This window comes from Bacillus rossius (assembly GCF_032445375.1).
Source record: "Bacillus rossius redtenbacheri isolate Brsri chromosome 9 unlocalized genomic scaffold, Brsri_v3 Brsri_v3_scf9_1, whole genome shotgun sequence".
Classification (NCBI taxonomy): domain Eukaryota; kingdom Metazoa; phylum Arthropoda; class Insecta; order Phasmatodea; family Bacillidae; genus Bacillus; species Bacillus rossius.
In genome coordinates, this window is record NW_026962012.1 from 6982287 (window position 1) to 6999831 (window position 17545).

General features: G+C 34.4%; 1 protein-coding gene across 1 annotated transcript in view; it reads left to right on the plus strand.

Annotated features, from left to right (window-relative positions):
• LOC134542686 (brefeldin A-inhibited guanine nucleotide-exchange protein 3) overlaps positions 1–17545 on the plus strand; it is a 106604-nt gene that overhangs the window by 70785 nt on the left and 18274 nt on the right. The window contains exons 25-27 of the mRNA XM_063387142.1: positions 408–703; positions 1864–2034; positions 3965–4082. Coding sequence (XP_063243212.1) covers positions 408–703; positions 1864–2034; positions 3965–4082 — 585 coding nt within the window. The remainder of the gene's footprint in view (positions 1–407; positions 704–1863; positions 2035–3964; positions 4083–17545) is intronic.

Consider the following 17545-nt stretch of genomic DNA (forward strand, 5'->3'; position numbering starts at 1 on the left):
TTTGTTATTTCCTTTCACTGTGTCAAAGTTTAATAATTGTAAATATGATGTATTTAGTAAAAAAACTGTCTGCATCTTTAAAAGCTTTTGGATAACTTTCATTCAAATGAAGCTGTTGAAAACTCAAGGCAAAATGCAAGAAAGTTAGAAGTTGAACAATACTTGCATTGCATTATTGCACCTTGCATAGTTCATAAACCAGGCCAAAGTCATTCAGTATTAATGTGTCTTTGCATCGTAAGAGGCTTACGGACATTTCACGCATCAGTAAATAGTTTTCTCCTAAAATGCACGAGATGATAAAATAAAGCATACTTGAAGGGCCTTAATTTTAAACATTACAGTTTCACTAAAAACAAATGAACACTATTTCAGTTATCCCATGACGCCGATGTGGCGGTGTGCAGGATTCAGCTGAACAACACGCCGCAGTTTGTGGACCCGGTGATTCCGAACCTAGAGCTGGCGCACTTCGGGGAGGAGAACGGCGCGGCCGGCCAGAGCTTCTCGTACCGCGTGCTCTCGACGGCCGGCGGCCAGGTGGCGTCCCTGGACGCGATGGACCGCCCCAGCGGCGTGCTGCGGGTGTGGTTCCTGCTGCTGGAGGGGCTGGCCAGCGCCACCATGACCTCCCCCCGTCGCTACCAGCCGCACACGCTCAACACGCTCTTCCAGCTGCTCCGCGAGCTGCTTCAGGTGCCAGGTTAGTGTGCTGCTCTCCAGGACCGTCAAGAGAAACTACGGGCCCGGGAACAAATGTAAAAAAATTTAAAAAAAAAATCTAAGGACTGTAAACGTTACCGACCATAATTGTAAACGTTATCAGTGCGTATGGCATAACTTGTAAGGTTTCCAATTAATTCTATAAGCGGTAGACTTGTAATTTTCGTCCTTTTACCAGGGTAAACTCAACTCGTTAAAAAAAATCTAATAACTCAGGTGGGCCTCCCATTGGTACCAGAGTCACGGGGATTTTGTTCCCCCCTGTTTATTCTCTCGACGGCCCAGTTTCTTTCTATCCCTATAACCCTCATTCGAGTGACCAGCTCATACTTCTCCCGCCAAGGTGTTCTTGGTTCATTCCTCTGCAGGGTCAAAACTGGGTTCTTTTGCAAGTGAGAAACTTGCCAGGCTTTCCCGCTTGCCCCATAAATACATTCTGTTGCTGCTACAATTCGCTGTTTAACGCTTGTTATCTGGTAACTAGATACAAGATTTTTTAGTTTTTAATTTCCAGTGGAGATTTTTGGTGTTTAATGTTTTTTTATTTGTAAATTGTTTATTTAATTGAAAATTTAATATACTAGATGTCTAAATTATACTTGACACATTTTTCAATAAATTGTGTGTTTCAAGAACATATCAGAAACTGTAAGGTAAAATGAGAGTTGAAGGGTGCATTCTTTCTTGGACACAATATGTACTGTAATAACAGTCCACTGGATCAAAATATTTTGTTTTAAAGTACATACTAAACCATAACTTTCATTAAATTTTGGATGGTAAAGAATAAATTTTAGTGATTTGAGAAATTTTTGGTTAAAATGAGCTTTATTTCGCAAATTTACGTCTGTTTTTTTTTGTTAAATGAGGTGTTAACTTTCATTTCAGCGTAATATGATGTATTGACACACATTTTGGTGTTCTTTTGGTTTTATTTTAATTCACCATAAAGTGTTGCTATTAAAGAACTTGAAGTTTACCAGATGGTTAACACTAATTCAGTCCATTAATGTTAATTTTCCCAACCTTCAAAATAATGTTGTCCTCCAGCCTCCCTGTGTTAGTAGTTTATGTATTGTCACAAACTGACGTGCTCTCCCAGATAAGTTACAGTTTGTCGTTTGTTGTGTTCCCATCCAGGTCCGGAGTTTGGACTGCACTGTGTTAACCACTTGCTCCTGCCAATGGTGCAGAACTGGCTGAGGAAAACCGGGCGCATATACCGTGGGTGGGACAACTTTGCGCCCAATTTCAAGCAGTGCTGCGGTCTAGCCACGGACCTCGTCGTGGAGTACTTGACTTATCTGCAAGGTGACTACTGGAGGCGTTTGTGGTGACTGCATTGGAATTTAGGGTTAGGAATATTTACCATGGCAGTGAGGAATGGAAATAGGACTGTTCTGATATCAGTTACTGGTACGGAATATCGGCCAATAATAAGCTCTCTGCTGAACCACAAGATTTTGGCACAAGTATTGAAGGTATTTGTAAAATACCTACAAAACTGTTGTGTAGTATTAAAACACTTATCTAAGCAAATAATATTTCTAAAAGTTCAGATAATTTGTAAATGTGGCCATATTCATAAAGCTATTGTGCAACAAAATGATGTGCAATGTCACCAAAGAAACGTTGCCCAGCTCAGGTATGCTAGCTTGCAACAGGCCAAGGGCAGCGATGTGGAGACACAGCAGTGATATCACGTCTGGCTGCTGCAGGACAAAGAATCACCCAACCCCATTCCACAGCAGTAGTAATGCCTTTACTCTTTTTTCACTCTATGTTGTGTTTACTTGACTTTACGTCTCCAAATGTAAAAAAAAAACCTGATTTTTAAAATGCATTAAAGTTTTTGGGAAAGTGAATTTAGGGAGATTCTTAGCATTATTACTTGAGCATTTTAATTATAGAGTGGGATCTCTACACCTTTTTTTATTCTCTTCCTAACCTAACTAAATCTAAATGTGTTTGGGCGGTGTCCAGGTTAGGGGAGGTACCTAGGTGTGTCTCAGGCGGAAGCTTATACACCTAGTCATGCTGGAATTAGCCATGCAAGGAGAGGGTGGCATGCATCGTTTGCTATGAAGAGATTGCCCAGCCATGGCAGCGAATAATGCCATGACTACTCCCCTCACTCTTAAATCTAGGCTAAACTACTAGTTAAGTTGGGCCCAGTTAAAACCTGCATAGACACAGGGAAAACCCTGGGCACAGACATGTGGGCAGTAAGTTTGCATGCATTAAGTGTAGGACAGATGAAGAGTTGGACAGAGTAGAAACAGTCTACCATGCGAGGGTTTGGGCACTTGGACTCGTGGTCCGATTTGCTTTTTATCCAGATCTGGATTTTGAAGCCAGGGATGCGAACTTACCTGGTGTGAGTGGCTACACCGGGCCACCCACTCAGCTGCCAGACAGCACCTAAAACTAAAGAGGAAAAGATTATTACAACTTACAAACTAAACATTCATAAGCAATTCATGGTTAACTATATGTACGCTCTGCAGGGGCCGGGCGTACATGACTTAAAAATATTCTAAAGATATTAAGTTAAATTTTAAGTTATTATTATTTTTATTTTTATATATTTTATGTTTTTCTTTTTGGTTTTGTATTTAATATTTTTTTTTGGTCCTTAGGGCTAGTAAATTATTCTATATTATGCTTAATTCTTAATGCTAGATCACCTTATAGAGAAACTGGCAGCATATTAAAATTGCAGAGGCATTTGTATTTACATTATCATAGTAAATTATTACGATGGTGCTACTCAATGGCATCCCCTGGTAGCAAGCAGCATGCCACTCGTATCGGTATTGCCAAACTGATCGGTGTGTGTTTGCGCTGAATGCCCGAGCAAGCACCATATTGCATGACACGAGTTACTCTACCCTTGTCAGCTTCCCTGGGATTAGGCAGCATTTGCGTGTCTGCCTACCCATCCTCTCAATCACAGTGTAGCAGCTATCCCCTCCTCCAACCACAACAAAATAAACAACAGTCTCAGTCTGTTAAGGTTATGCATTCTGGAAACTGATTCAGTTTGTGGGTCCAGAGTGTATTTTTTCAACTAGTTGTTTCAATCTTGCTAGACAAAGATAATTTTCTGTGGCTTTCAAAAATTCATGTAATTTCTCCTAAGCTTCCTCAAAGGCAAAACTTGACACAGCTTATTTCAGGTGCCACACTGAGGCTGAAGCAGTGAGGAGTCAGTTATACATAATGGCGTTTGTTCTTGCAGGCATGAACGTGTACGAAAGCAGCGCCACTCTGATGCTGAAGCAGCTGTTACTGGTGATGGTGGAGTGTGTGGTTCAGCCCACGGAGAGCATCGCTCGCCTGGGCTGCGCCTGCATCAGGTAAGGACATAGCTTATGTTTAATTTCACATAAACAGTGTTTATGCCATGGGAAAAAACCTTTCTGGGAATTTTTACAAGTGGACCTTAGGGTTTGGTCAAAATGGTTCAGCACAAAATGTTCAAAATAATGCCTCTTCTGGGAGAAGGCTTGCACTAAATTTAACAATAGTACCATATTTACTTGCAAATGAGTAGCCCCTTCATATGAATCTCACCCTCAGTTTTGGACCATAAAATCTAACTTTTTCATGTTAAAAGAGTCGCCTTCGAATATGAGTCGCACCATAAATCTGTCTCCAGAAGAATACAAGTGAAGTCTTTATGGCCCGTGACTTAGCTTATTGAGTATAAGAAAAACTGCGCCCTTCCCCTCTTCATCCTTTGTGGCCCTTCCCCCCTCCTCCTTGTCTAAGCACTATCTAATAAAAAATACATAGGTAAAGTGTCTTCCTTACCACCCGTCTATTATTTTTTTTTATCTGTCGCCTTCCCCAAGAGAGAAAAGACTGCCGTTCTGACCTGCTCTCCTGCAACAACCCCCCCCCCCCATCCCCCTACCACGAGGTATGCTTCGAGGATAGAAGAAGACAGTTATGATAAATTAAAGAAGCCGGGATGATGAAGATCAGTGGTGATACAAATATGAAGTCCCTAGAGTGCTGAAGGTGTCTTACGTCTGGTGGCAGTGCAGAATGGCTACGGCACGCGATGGCCGCAGAGGACATTGTACAGTGCATCTGATGCCAAGTTAAAATGACTATTAGGTGCCGTTAAAGTAATAAGATTAAAACAGAATCGCACTCCTAAAATTTTGGCAAAGTTATTCCAGCCTCAAAAACCTGTAGTGTATTTACTTATTAAGATGATTAAATACTAAGACGGCCTTTGACAAGTTTCGGGTCTGTTGCTGTAGAGTTATAACTTGAATAAAATAAACATGTAGAATGTTTGTGGGATCCTGAATTGTACACTTAAGGAAAAAATAAAGAAAGTTTACAATAAAAACAGCAGCAGCGCAGTAAAGTGACCTAGCAGCCAAGGTCAATAACCAGCATCCACCTGAAAAATCTGAGTGCCAGCGGCTAGACTGGTGTCGGATTACAGAATGTAATACCAGGCGACAGACCTTTCACTATATGTTGGTTTTACAGTACGTACATATTGTCACTAACAGCATGGTTTGTGGTATTTGTAATTACGTTATGGAAAATCAGGCAAAACTTAAAAATGACTGCATTTATAAAGTAAAGATTTTTTTTTTGTTTTATTTAGCATATTATGTGCAATTATTTTAATAGTTGAATGGTATTGTAAAATAACATTTTGAAACACACAACCTGACTGATAACCCAAAATGCAGCACTTAGACTGGATTTCCCAGAACTGAATGTCAAGCCGAGAACAATTGATAGGACAATTAATGGACGACTAGAGGTACCTGCCCTCTGACGTCACGGCGTCACGTGATACACTTGGAGAGGGGATGAACTGTGGGAAACAAAACAGTTGCTATCTATTGTTGTATATGGCGGCAACCTACAACGGTGCATTAAGTGATGGATATTCGTTAAATTGTTTAATAATGGTGCAGTATTGTTCTGTTCTTCATTGTAGGAGCTCAAGTTTAACCCCTGGAATAGCATTCCACGCCTTTCCAAAAAATCCAGAACGTTTAAAATTATGGAAAATAAAAGTTCGCAGGGACGATCGAAAATGTCCATTCTCAGCGCACGTGCGTGTATGCTCAAGACATTTCGTCGCTGCAGATTATAGAAAAGTAGAATGCAGCGATAAATTTTTAATAAAGACTGCAGTGCCTAGTGTTTTTACTTTCACGTCTCCAAGGAAATTGAAATCCCCACGCAGAAAGCTTCATTACATATATAATGTAAGTAGGCCGTAAACATGATTGCGCTCGCATGCCCGATGCGATAACTATTCAATAACCCTTTAATGAACGATATTACCTATTTAAATATTTTTGTACGGGAGATTAAGGAAAGTTAAGCACTATAAATCACGAATTTGTATGGGTAGCATAAACCTAACGGCCGATACATACTGTTTATTCGTTAATTTAAACAGTTATGTACTAAGACATAAAAAGTATTAAGAAGTTTACAAATTATTTACATGTTGATTATTTTTTTCAAACATACTACATATCCATAATCAGCACAAAAACACCCTAAATTATTACGATTTACATATCACACCTATATGATTTACATATCACATCTACATGGCCTAGGTTTTAACACAATAATTAAAGGTTATGTAATTTTTTAAATATGAGTTTTTGTGAACTCATTAAAAAATTCTTTATTATACCATAGCGTTAACATGACTTGAACAAAAAAACTTACTGGAGGCAATAAACCAAATTACAGCCTATTTTCAAGGGCTTAAACAATTATTGATTAGATTATTAATTTTTGCAGATACCTTTTCTAAGTATTGAATAACACCAGAAATTATCCTTGATTTCTGAATAGGCAAAATATTAATCATTTTTGCACCCGGTTCAAACCATTCAAATTCTTGTTGGAAAAATGTTAAACACATCAGCTGATAGAGGCAAAAAAATAGGTCCTGCTTCCCCTCCCCCCTTCTTCTCCCCAAATCATCTCTTACTCTTCATCTCTGTAGCACAGTGGTTGTAATATTCCGTAAGTTAAAATTTAAACTATGCAATAAACTTTATTTTTTCTCAATTAAAACATGTTTCCCCTAACTACATCACTAGGCAGTAATATCTTACAGATGGGCCTAATACATATTATTTCAAACTTAGGAAGGTACCTATTAAAGAAAACACTGTTGTAGTTTTCATAATTTAAGCTTGCTTAAATTTATATTTGCTGTTACTGAAATACACAAGAAGAAATATTTTATTTTTTAATCTCTGTGTTTATTTTACCACATGCTGATTTAATAGATCATTAATACCTGCTACTAAATGTACCTACTCTCATTTAATTTGTTAACAAGTTTACAAATTAATACAAAGTTAGTATTTTTTAAATTTATTAGGACTGACAGACATTTTTAACAAAAATGAATTTTCTACCTAAGAATTTCCTATGCATTTAAAACAATTTATAGTAGGTTTGCAGTCTGTGGCCTATTCCTTACCTTTGGACCTATCTTTATGCATTATTATGTAATTGTACTACTGCTTATAAAACATCTGTGTATACTTATTTGTGATTTTAATTTTAACGATACTTTTTGTACCTGTATTTTTGTTTTGTTTTATCTTTTTATCTTTACATGCCTGTCTACTTTTTATTCAACCCATTTTTTTTACATGTTCTATACCATTATGTAAAAACATCTATATGGTCAAATGGACTTTAATAAAACAAATCTTTTAAACTAAATGCTTGCAAATATGAGTAGATATTAGAAAATAATTTGCCTGCTCATATATATTAAATAAACTGCAATAGCCTGTCAAAGAAATGGCTACACCTTTACAATAAAACATCTCACTTGATTTAATATTCACCTTATTTCCGAACTATTCCATATTATGTAATACATTAGAAATTAGCACTGAAAAGTGAATGGTTTATTTTAATTTGAAGTTATATTTGTTAAATATATATACTATTTATGTATTCTATGCAATGTTTTATTTAGTTTAAATATAGCCTATTTTATAAAGAATGCCTTGAAAGGGTTACACAGTGTTATATTTTCAGCATAAACATTCGCCTGTTCAATATAAATGTGTTCTACGAAATTTACAGTATGTCTGTATATTGATAATTTCCTGTAAAAAAAATCAAATATTTAGAAATGAAATTTCTTACTTTCTGGCATGCTAAGAGGATGTTGTAATATTACAAGTAGTATGCTGTTTTATTGGTTCATTAGGTTAGGTATTATAAAATCTGCATACAACTATGAGAATGTTTGGTTAGGTGAGGTACATCAAAATACTCTAAAATGTGTTAACTGATGGGTTAGGTTAGCTACATTAAAAAATAAAATAATAATACTTTACGAAATGTTAGAAATATTTCACAGTAAAAAAACACTATATTGCAAATAAAACACACATTTTATATAAATATATATGTCATACAACACAGGCCCTAAATTATTCTCTAAATAGGCGTGTGCCTACAAAAGCAAAAGGAATGATACAGGATTTGGGAAGAGGGAGGGGGCAAAAATATTATTTATTTTTTGCAGTGATGTGTGTTTCTCAGTAAACATAATACTAATAGGCAGTATTTTTTATAAATAGCAGAAGTTGCCGTTACAAGAGTAAAGAAGACGGAACATATGAAGAGATTCAAGTTCATATCACATTTTAATATGGGGCCGGGAGTTGTCAGGCCACTATTAAACCGATTTTGGGCGTCATACTATATACTTTAGAAACACAAAATATATTTAGATCCACATTAGAATAGGCTATATGCAAACAGATTTTCTGGGTTATGCACTGAAGATTAATCTTGTGATAAATACTTTTTAGTTTCGAATCACGACCTGGCAATCAACACGTAAAAACTGCAACTTTTCTATACAAACTGTAAATAATAATTACGTAACCTGCTTTACACGCACAGTATGCGTTAGTAACTTCAAAACCATTAGGTTTCTCCTCTCCACGAAAATAGAGAAACCGGGCGTTTTCATTTTTTCTTTGACGTGGATAGCAGTATGCTTTCACAAACACATCTTTCCCACATGTCGCAGTCCACACATCTTTGTAGTATGAAGAAACAAATAAACTATACCCTTCCTTAGAAAGCCTCTTGCTACCTAAATTCCCGACAAACCTAAAACCAGAGCTAATATCAAAGGAATTCAAATTATATAAAGATTTTGTCCACGACAACTCTCTCAACGTAGCTTCTTCCATGATTAACTGCTGTTTGTTTACCAACTGTTTCCCACAGTTGACAGTGGCGCTTCCGCTGGCGGTTACTTGAACTACTTAGCTCCGCCCCATTTCAAGTCGTCCATTATGGTTATGAATAAAATTAATAAAAAAAAGTACCATTTATGAGTTGCAGGCATTTTTTCAAAAGTTTTAATAACTCCATACTACACTGTGACTACAAATTTTTGTTATGCAGTCCTGAATAACTCTTCTATAATAACCATTCAAAATGAAATCAAACAGGCTATACTTTGCATGACTAATTGGGCACTTTTAACTAGTCATACTTTAAAAAATTTACTATGCTAACTTAGCGAGTTATTTGCTTAAATGGGCACTCTTTTCAAATAACTTGAAAGTAAGCGTAGTAAAAGTTTTTATGGTACCTTTGAATTATCGACATTACCCAAGTACAATTTGTTGCCACATATACAAGCAAAGTATATCATGTTTGATATTATTTTAATTTTTTTTCAATATTAGGGTTATTCAGGATAGCACAACAAAATTTTTAGTATATGTCATCTAAAAATTTGGTTCAGGGTAGGGATTTTAAACCTTTGGAAAAAATCCCTATATCTCAAAAACTAAGACACTTTTAATTTTTTTTTAAATTCAGAACCATAGTTAATTGGCCATTCAACTGTTTATGGTTTGATGTAGAGTTCTGGAACATTCTCTATATAAAAATCAATAAAATACATAAACAGATCATAATTTTTTAAAAATGTATTAGGTGTGCAACCATACATGAGCATTTACTCACTTAATGCCAACTTTTTCATTTGTATTGTAATTGAAGGCAATTTTCTCTTTCTGTTTAGAAATAAAATTTTACATGTCAAACCAATTATTGAATTATTGTATATATCTGGTGTTTGTTAGTTTAGTATTTGTGAATACACAACTATCAATATTTTTAATTCTTTTATGTTAATTTGGTCATTATTTTATATTATTTTTTTTGTTATTTAAAGTTTTGGTAAATTTTTATAGCACATTAAATTAATGTGCAGTTTATTTGTAGGTGTTTGTGTAAAACTTTTAGCAAGACAGGCTATTTTTAGATGTCCCCACTGCATATGTTCTGCAATCAATCATCATTATTTGCACCAATGCATGGCAAGTGTCTTAGAAGTGTGCATTTTCCATAATGTGAACACACCACATATTGGAACATATTAATGTCCTGTCCTTGTGCAGGCAGGCTTAGTGGAGGATTGTTTACATACTATCTATAAAAACACCCATGCCTAAGATGGAACACCAGGGTGTCTACAAGATACAAAAGTCCTGAAATAGTCCCAAAATAAATACGAAACAAAGTCATGAAACCTTCTGGGAGTTATGAAACTTTAATTTTTGCTAACATGCATATTTTTTTTGATGTCTCACTTAAATTGATAGTCATACAATAACTAATAATATCTGGAGACAGGACACTTAAATAAAATAGTGGAAATTTTCTGTCTCCCTCTTTTTTTTATTTTTCTGACATAAAATTGGCCTGCTCATGGGAAGTGTAGATCTATTTTGTATTATGTTTAGTTTTCTTATATATTGTAATGACCCTCTGATGTAAAACATTTGCAAGAAAATTTTATTTAAAGGTTTTTGATAAGTCCACACAGTGGTTCAGCAGGTATTTGTAGACACCTGTACATGAACACATGATCTCAGGGCTTGAAGACAGGAATATCAGTGCCTTTACCCATGTGACTGGTATGGAGGCCAAATAATACCAGGCCTCCTTTTCTCTAGGGCCCAGAAAAATTATCATCTTGCTATAGATGCTTTTTAATTTTTGCTAATTATTGACTCTTTAAATGCAATTTTTTTTTGCTAATTTCCAACATAATGATATTTTAGCTTATTTTCTAAAAACAAATTGCATTTTTTAACAGATAAAAAATTAAATTATCATTCATTTGTAAAAATATCACTTATAAAATGCTACTTAACTACTAGATATTTTTTGACATTTTTCAAAATTGTTGTATGAAATGTGTCTTTTTACCCAGAAACAAAACAGTCTTGTGAGCTTTCAGTGAACTGACTCATCCTATATTCGTACTTTGCAGTTTGTCTAAGATATATTGTATGTATAATAAAATAATTTTAATTTATGTCTTTCACTACCTGTCAGCACTTCAGTTAATACACAAACACCACACGTCCACCACCTTTAACGTAAATTTACTCATCTCACAGACATAAGGTGCATGTTTGGCTTATAAGATGAAAACAAAATAAGCTGCATTTTGCTTTAGTCGTGTGCGAATTAAACCACAGCAGAACTATTTCATGACCAGCATGATTCATGATATGGCCATGTGTCTGTGATGCAGCCAAGTCACATGTATTTGAAATAACTTCAAAATATAAACCCCTCCCAATTAATCTAGTTCTGTGAATTAAACCTGCGACCTAATTTTTGCTAGCATATTGCACTATCAATTTCTTAAGTAAAATTATCATATAAATATATATTTTTTAGTTTTGATTTAGAAAGGCATAAAAAAAGTTTTTTTTTACTGAACTGAAAGGGTGGTATTTGTGTATACGAATAGTAAGTTTACAAACATTTAGAATGTAAATCTACATCAGTCTGTATAAGTCAACTTATTGTACACTTAGTCTTTAACATTAATGTATTTTTTATTTTCCAATAACTTTGATCTGTTAATATTTATTTACACATTAGTATTTGTCAAATTTTTGTTATTTTAACTTTTGTTTTTGTAGTGGGTTGCTGTTAGAATCATTTAGATTAATTTATATTTGTGTATGTTTGGTTATTTGTGCTTGTTCCTTTGTTTAATGTCCTTATATTTATGGTGTTTTTTTTTTGTCTTTATGTTTTGCCTACCCCTTAAGTTTTAAGACTGTTGGTAGGCATATTACAAATAAATAATAAATATTAAGTATTACATAAGTTAGACTTAAAAATGCTAATTTTGCCAGCCCCTACTTATCCCCGTCCTGAAGGAAAACTCAGGTTCAGTGCACCGGCGGAATGTTCCCCATTCGTCTTCACGACTCTCCCTCCTGCCTCGGAGCCATGCGGAGCCCTGGGGTCCAGCGGGACCCCCTGCGGAGACCTTCCCATTGTGTGCCTTATAAATGCCCAGCGAGATGAAGAAGCGTGGATGGAGGGAAAGGGCACGTTATTGATGGCTCATTCGGCACGTGATTGCCGCTCCGCCGGTAACTCAATCACAGCAGAGTGAGCCTCCGTCCCAAGCAGAAAACTCTTGTGTGTTCTGAAACAACTTGCAACAGAATGCTTGCAGCCTTTCACCAGTCTCAGTAGTTATCTGAGGAGGTGGTTGGTTCAGTAGTGTTCAGTTTCAGATTCGAGGGAAATTTGTAGGCCTCTGCATAACATGCATGCTCTGTTATAACATGCATAAGTAAATAAAGTGTTAAGCTACTAAAATTGTAAATTGATGATGTGTTTGTGCACACAATGATAAAACATTTTAAAGATGATTTAGAGTTATTTTTTTAATTGAAATTTTTTTTTTTTAATTTTTAGCAAAGCAAAATTAGTGTATTGTTATAAAGTTATGTATATTTACTTCTTAAAATTCTTTTCAGTGTGTCCACATATATTTCACACTCTGTTTATATATTTTGCTAAGTTGAAGTTAATGTGTTAAGTTATGAAAAAAACATGATTTTAGGGAGCTTAAATACACTTAACAGGTACACACACTATTCAATGAGCGTGTTAGAAATCATGCCAGAGGTGACAGGAACCATGGGTTAGCTGGCCTCTTGACCCAGTTAAGGGATTATTAGTGGGGAAATGTTTTTCGAAGCAGCATAGGTATTTATTTTTATTTATTAATTTTGTTTTAATTTCTAAACTGTAACACAACCATTCAAATGCATTGTCCTGGAAGCCAAATTCCTTTTTAACTGCAAGCCATAATTTCCAGCACACAACCTTAGTTGTGTCTTAGTCAAGCAATGCCAACTGTAACTTGCAAAATTTTCCAGCTTGAAATTAAAAAGAAAATGGGTTAAGATAGTTCTTAGATTTTTAATCTTTCTTACCTTAACTGATTGTATGCAGTCTAACATTGATAAAAATCACTGCATAGGAAACTTTAATCACTCAACAGATTAAGCTAAAATGTAAAATATGAAACGTACAAATTTTTCTTTATTTATGTATTTATTTTCCAGAAAAAAACACGATTAATTTATCTCATTTATATAATAAATTATAACATAATATCAAAATCAAGTTTATTTGTTTATTATTTATATTATTATTTGGTTCATTGTCTAAAATGCTGCTGGCACTGTTATTATGAGTCTCAATTCCTAACACATTTTTTTGTTTTTGTTACGAAGCTGAGGTTAAGATTAGAATTTTAAAAATCATAGTCATTGTGAACCAATTTGTATCATATCATTTGACTCTTATCCAGACTGTAAGTGCCTGTTTATTGAGAGGAATGTGTTAGTAATATACTGGGTTGTCCTTTGTAATAACAGGAACTTTTAACTCATCCTCCAGGTCTGTCTAGGTTTTGTCTAATTTAGAGTTACTGGTGTATGCTATCATTAAAACTATCTCCTTGTAATTATCTAGAAAAAATTATCAGCAAATAATTTTAGAAAGTTGGTTTGACAGCAACTCTATAACATTAGTTCATTAAATGTTGTGTTACAATTGAGATAATATCGCTAAAATATTTATTAAAATGCATTTAAAATCTTGATGAAAGTATTAATTTATGGGTAAGCCAGCAAAATACCATAGACTTAATTTTAGTTGGCTAGTTATTCAGCATCTACAAGTGAAACGTAGGTGGCTGTTTATTCCCTCACTGCCTGTAGCCCAAAGATGGTTGTGTTGGGCATGATGTGTAGCTGCATGTCAGAGTTCAGAAATGTGTCTGTCAAATTAGGCGTGGCTAATACCGTGCAGGCCATTTGGCAGCAGCCATTTAACACGTTACATATTACCGGCCGTGTTCATGCCAACTGCGCTGTTGTGTCTGGCCGTCAGCATCAATCTCAGCTGCCGCCGGACAAAAAGGTCTTGTGAGTAATTGTATCACATTATTACCCTTCCATACAGCCATTCCTCATTAAAGAAGTCTTTCTGTACGTAATGTGCTGTTGTGTATCAGGTAGTGGGAACAGAAATGATGTAAAGCATAGTCTCCTTATTCATTTTTTTTTAATATATTTTTTTACTTTTGTAACATGCTCACCAACATTTGGGAAACTTTCGAGATGGGCACAACATACACAAAGGACGGGTCAGACACTACAGTACAAAAAAACATCCTGGACAAATACAGACAAAAAATATGATGAACAAACGATTACATGATTATCATTGAAAAAGCACAAATACATAATAAGCTTAGACCATAAAATTGTTTATGGACAACAAGTGATTGTATTGAATTTGGGAAACTATATTAAAAATATCCATATTTTATTATTATTTAAGTTCTAAGGATCTTATATAATTGATTTCACACTTATTAGTAGTATCATATTATAGATGAATATGGCAATCTTTGTTGCTAACAGTATCATCACAATTCTAAACAAATAAATCAATAAATAAATAAATAAATAAAAATATGTCTGCCCTTGGTCGATAGTGTTTGCTTCTTAAGTTTAAGGATTTTTCTAATCAAAATATTAGAACCACTAGATTAAATCTTTTGATTAAGAATTCTTTGAACTTTTTCATCTGGCTTAAGATGACAAGACTAATATATAGTTGTAGCTGAAATATTTGTGTGACTTAACTCACACATGAAATAATTTTGATAGTGTCCCTACACAAGATATTTAATAGGGTAATATTTTACTTATTTTCTTTGAATTGTTTATAAAAAATCAGTAGTAGGTAATTGAAACATGTGTGATGGTATTTCAAACTGTAGGTGCGTGAACTGTCGACAAAAATTTTTTTTTAAACTATTAAAATAATTTTTTTAAATTGAAAACTGAGGCACTGTTTCAAAACTGTAAAAAAATTTAAATCAAGGTGTGATGTAATTCCACATTTCGGTACAGAAATCAATCTGCTACGCGATGGTGTGGGCAGTTTGTAAAAGACCCCTCCTTCGCCTCTGCAACTGATCAAGTATCGGATCTCGTACAGGTTCTTGGGTGTCGGCAGGACTTCTTGTTAGAGCCTCAGTTGGCTAATTTACCTTGACAACCCCTGCCGTGCTGCGTAACATGTTGTAAGCCGAGCCGTCGTGAGCCACGTGAGACTCGGGTTACGTGTTTCATATTGTGTGCATTCTGCTACTTGTTGGTTTCATCATTCAGGGTCTCTCGATTTACGTTCACATTTTTAGTTTATAAAAAAATACTAAGAAACATATTTTTTTAATGTTTTTTTTATTAAAGAGGCAAATTATTATTGCTAACGGTTACAAAATGTTCAGTTCCGATAAAATTTTGGCTAGAGAGTGGTCAGCTTGAAGTATTGATTGAGACCATTATTTTATTACTTACCAGTATATTTTTGCTGCACATTACGAAGTTATTACCAATGATCATGAAACCAAGCACTTTACTATTGATTTTAAACATAATAGATTAATAGGATGTCTCCTTATGGTATAGGTCAGAAATGTCTGCCCACCAGTTAGGTATGTCATCTATTTGCCTTCTACTATAAATGCAGCAATCATGTGATAAGTCTATATTGGGATATTTATATACAGTAGAACCCTGTTATAATGTTTTTCAAGGGAGCACAAGAAAAAAACATTATAAGCAGGAAAACGTTATAAGCAGGAAATCTCAATTTAGCACTTAACAATGTTCGAGCTTTGTACCAATGGACTCACCAAGCTATGTAAACAACTTTAATGTTAAAACCAAAGATAGTATAGGTACTTGATACATGAATTTTCTGGAACAAGCCAACAATTTTTCAACTTCGTCTTGTTCCCTGGTTAAATTTTGTTTGTCTTTAAAGATACACTGCCACATTTTTTGTAAAATTGTCTCACGATTCATGATGACAACATTAAGAGTGAGAACGTCTACTCCTTCGCCACCTGAAAATGTTTAATTTTGGGATTCCTACGTATAAATGAAAAAAAAAATTATTTGTAAGCAATAGAAAACACTTTTAGTTATGCCCTCGCTCAATGGTTGGCAACTTAAATATCGTAGGAATATGTACGTGCATCTGAATACCCAATGGAATGGCAAGGAAGAGAAGAGTTGACTAAGGGTACCAACTGACACATAACTATGAACATTGTGTACCTTCAGTATATTGCATAAAATTGTATTTTAACAAACTTCATGTATTGTATGACAGTGATTGTAAACATAAACATACATAAAGGAAACTTTTTATCGTAAGTGTTGGAATAATTTGGTTTTAAAACATTTTTTCCCCATTTATTGAATGTTAGAAAGCAAACATTATAAGCAGGAAATTACACTATTTATGAACGTTATATGCAGGAAATAAATACATTGTCCTTATGGGGGAAATATTGGGACTTTAAAAATATGACATTATAAGCAGGAAAACATTATATGCAGGAACATTATAACAGGGTTCTACTGTATATCATCATTTCTTGGTTGTAGAGTTTAGTGTTCTACACCTGGTCTCAGGGGGATGCAGATAATAAATGTTCTTGTAAAAATTCATCATAGTTAGCTCCATTTATTTTACCATACTTGAAAATAACTAAATATTTTCTCTTTTTATATTTTGCAGGAGAAATAACATATTGTATGTTCCAGAATATCTGTTTGTTGATTGCATTCCTTATCATCTTTAATTTTTTTTATATTTTATCAATTATTTTACAAAAGAATATAAAAGAAACATAGCCTCATTCCCATTTTAGAAGATGCATTTTCATTTCATAAATGTTGTATTGTGACAATTTATACAGTGATTTTACTGTATTAGCATTGCATAGTATTACTTTTGTTTCAAATTTTGCCACCAGGTATATCTTTAGCATCATATGCTCTTTGTAAAAGGACTGGAAAGTATTCAATTGTGTTATGGTCACTGTGTTGAAGCTCATTTCATGTGTTTCCATAGTACGATGATAAAAAATTTATTAACATTGAAGGTCATGTTTAAAAAATTAAAAATGGGTGCGTGACTGCCACAAACATTAGAAGTAAAAATTTTACACTTCAATAATCCTCTTGAACTATAAAAAAAATGTGAACAAGTCTTTCCGTACTGGCCAGAGATATATAATATCTAACCTCGGTAATGAGCAAATTCTTATAATACTTATAATAGAAAACTCTGACACTAAATTTAACAAAAAGTTCTTTAAAATAATGCTGAGTGTGATAAGTATGTGCAAATTGTAATTTCAACTACTTTTCTTGACACGAATCACATTTATTTCCAGCACCCATTTCTATAATTCGCTGTCAGGTGGCTTCGTGGACTATCAAATCATTCCTTTTACAGACCAAAATTTTAAACTATGTAATGAAATGGCTCCAATAGAAGCAAAAAAATAATTGAAAAATTAATGTTTTCTCATGTTGCATATACACTTATAATA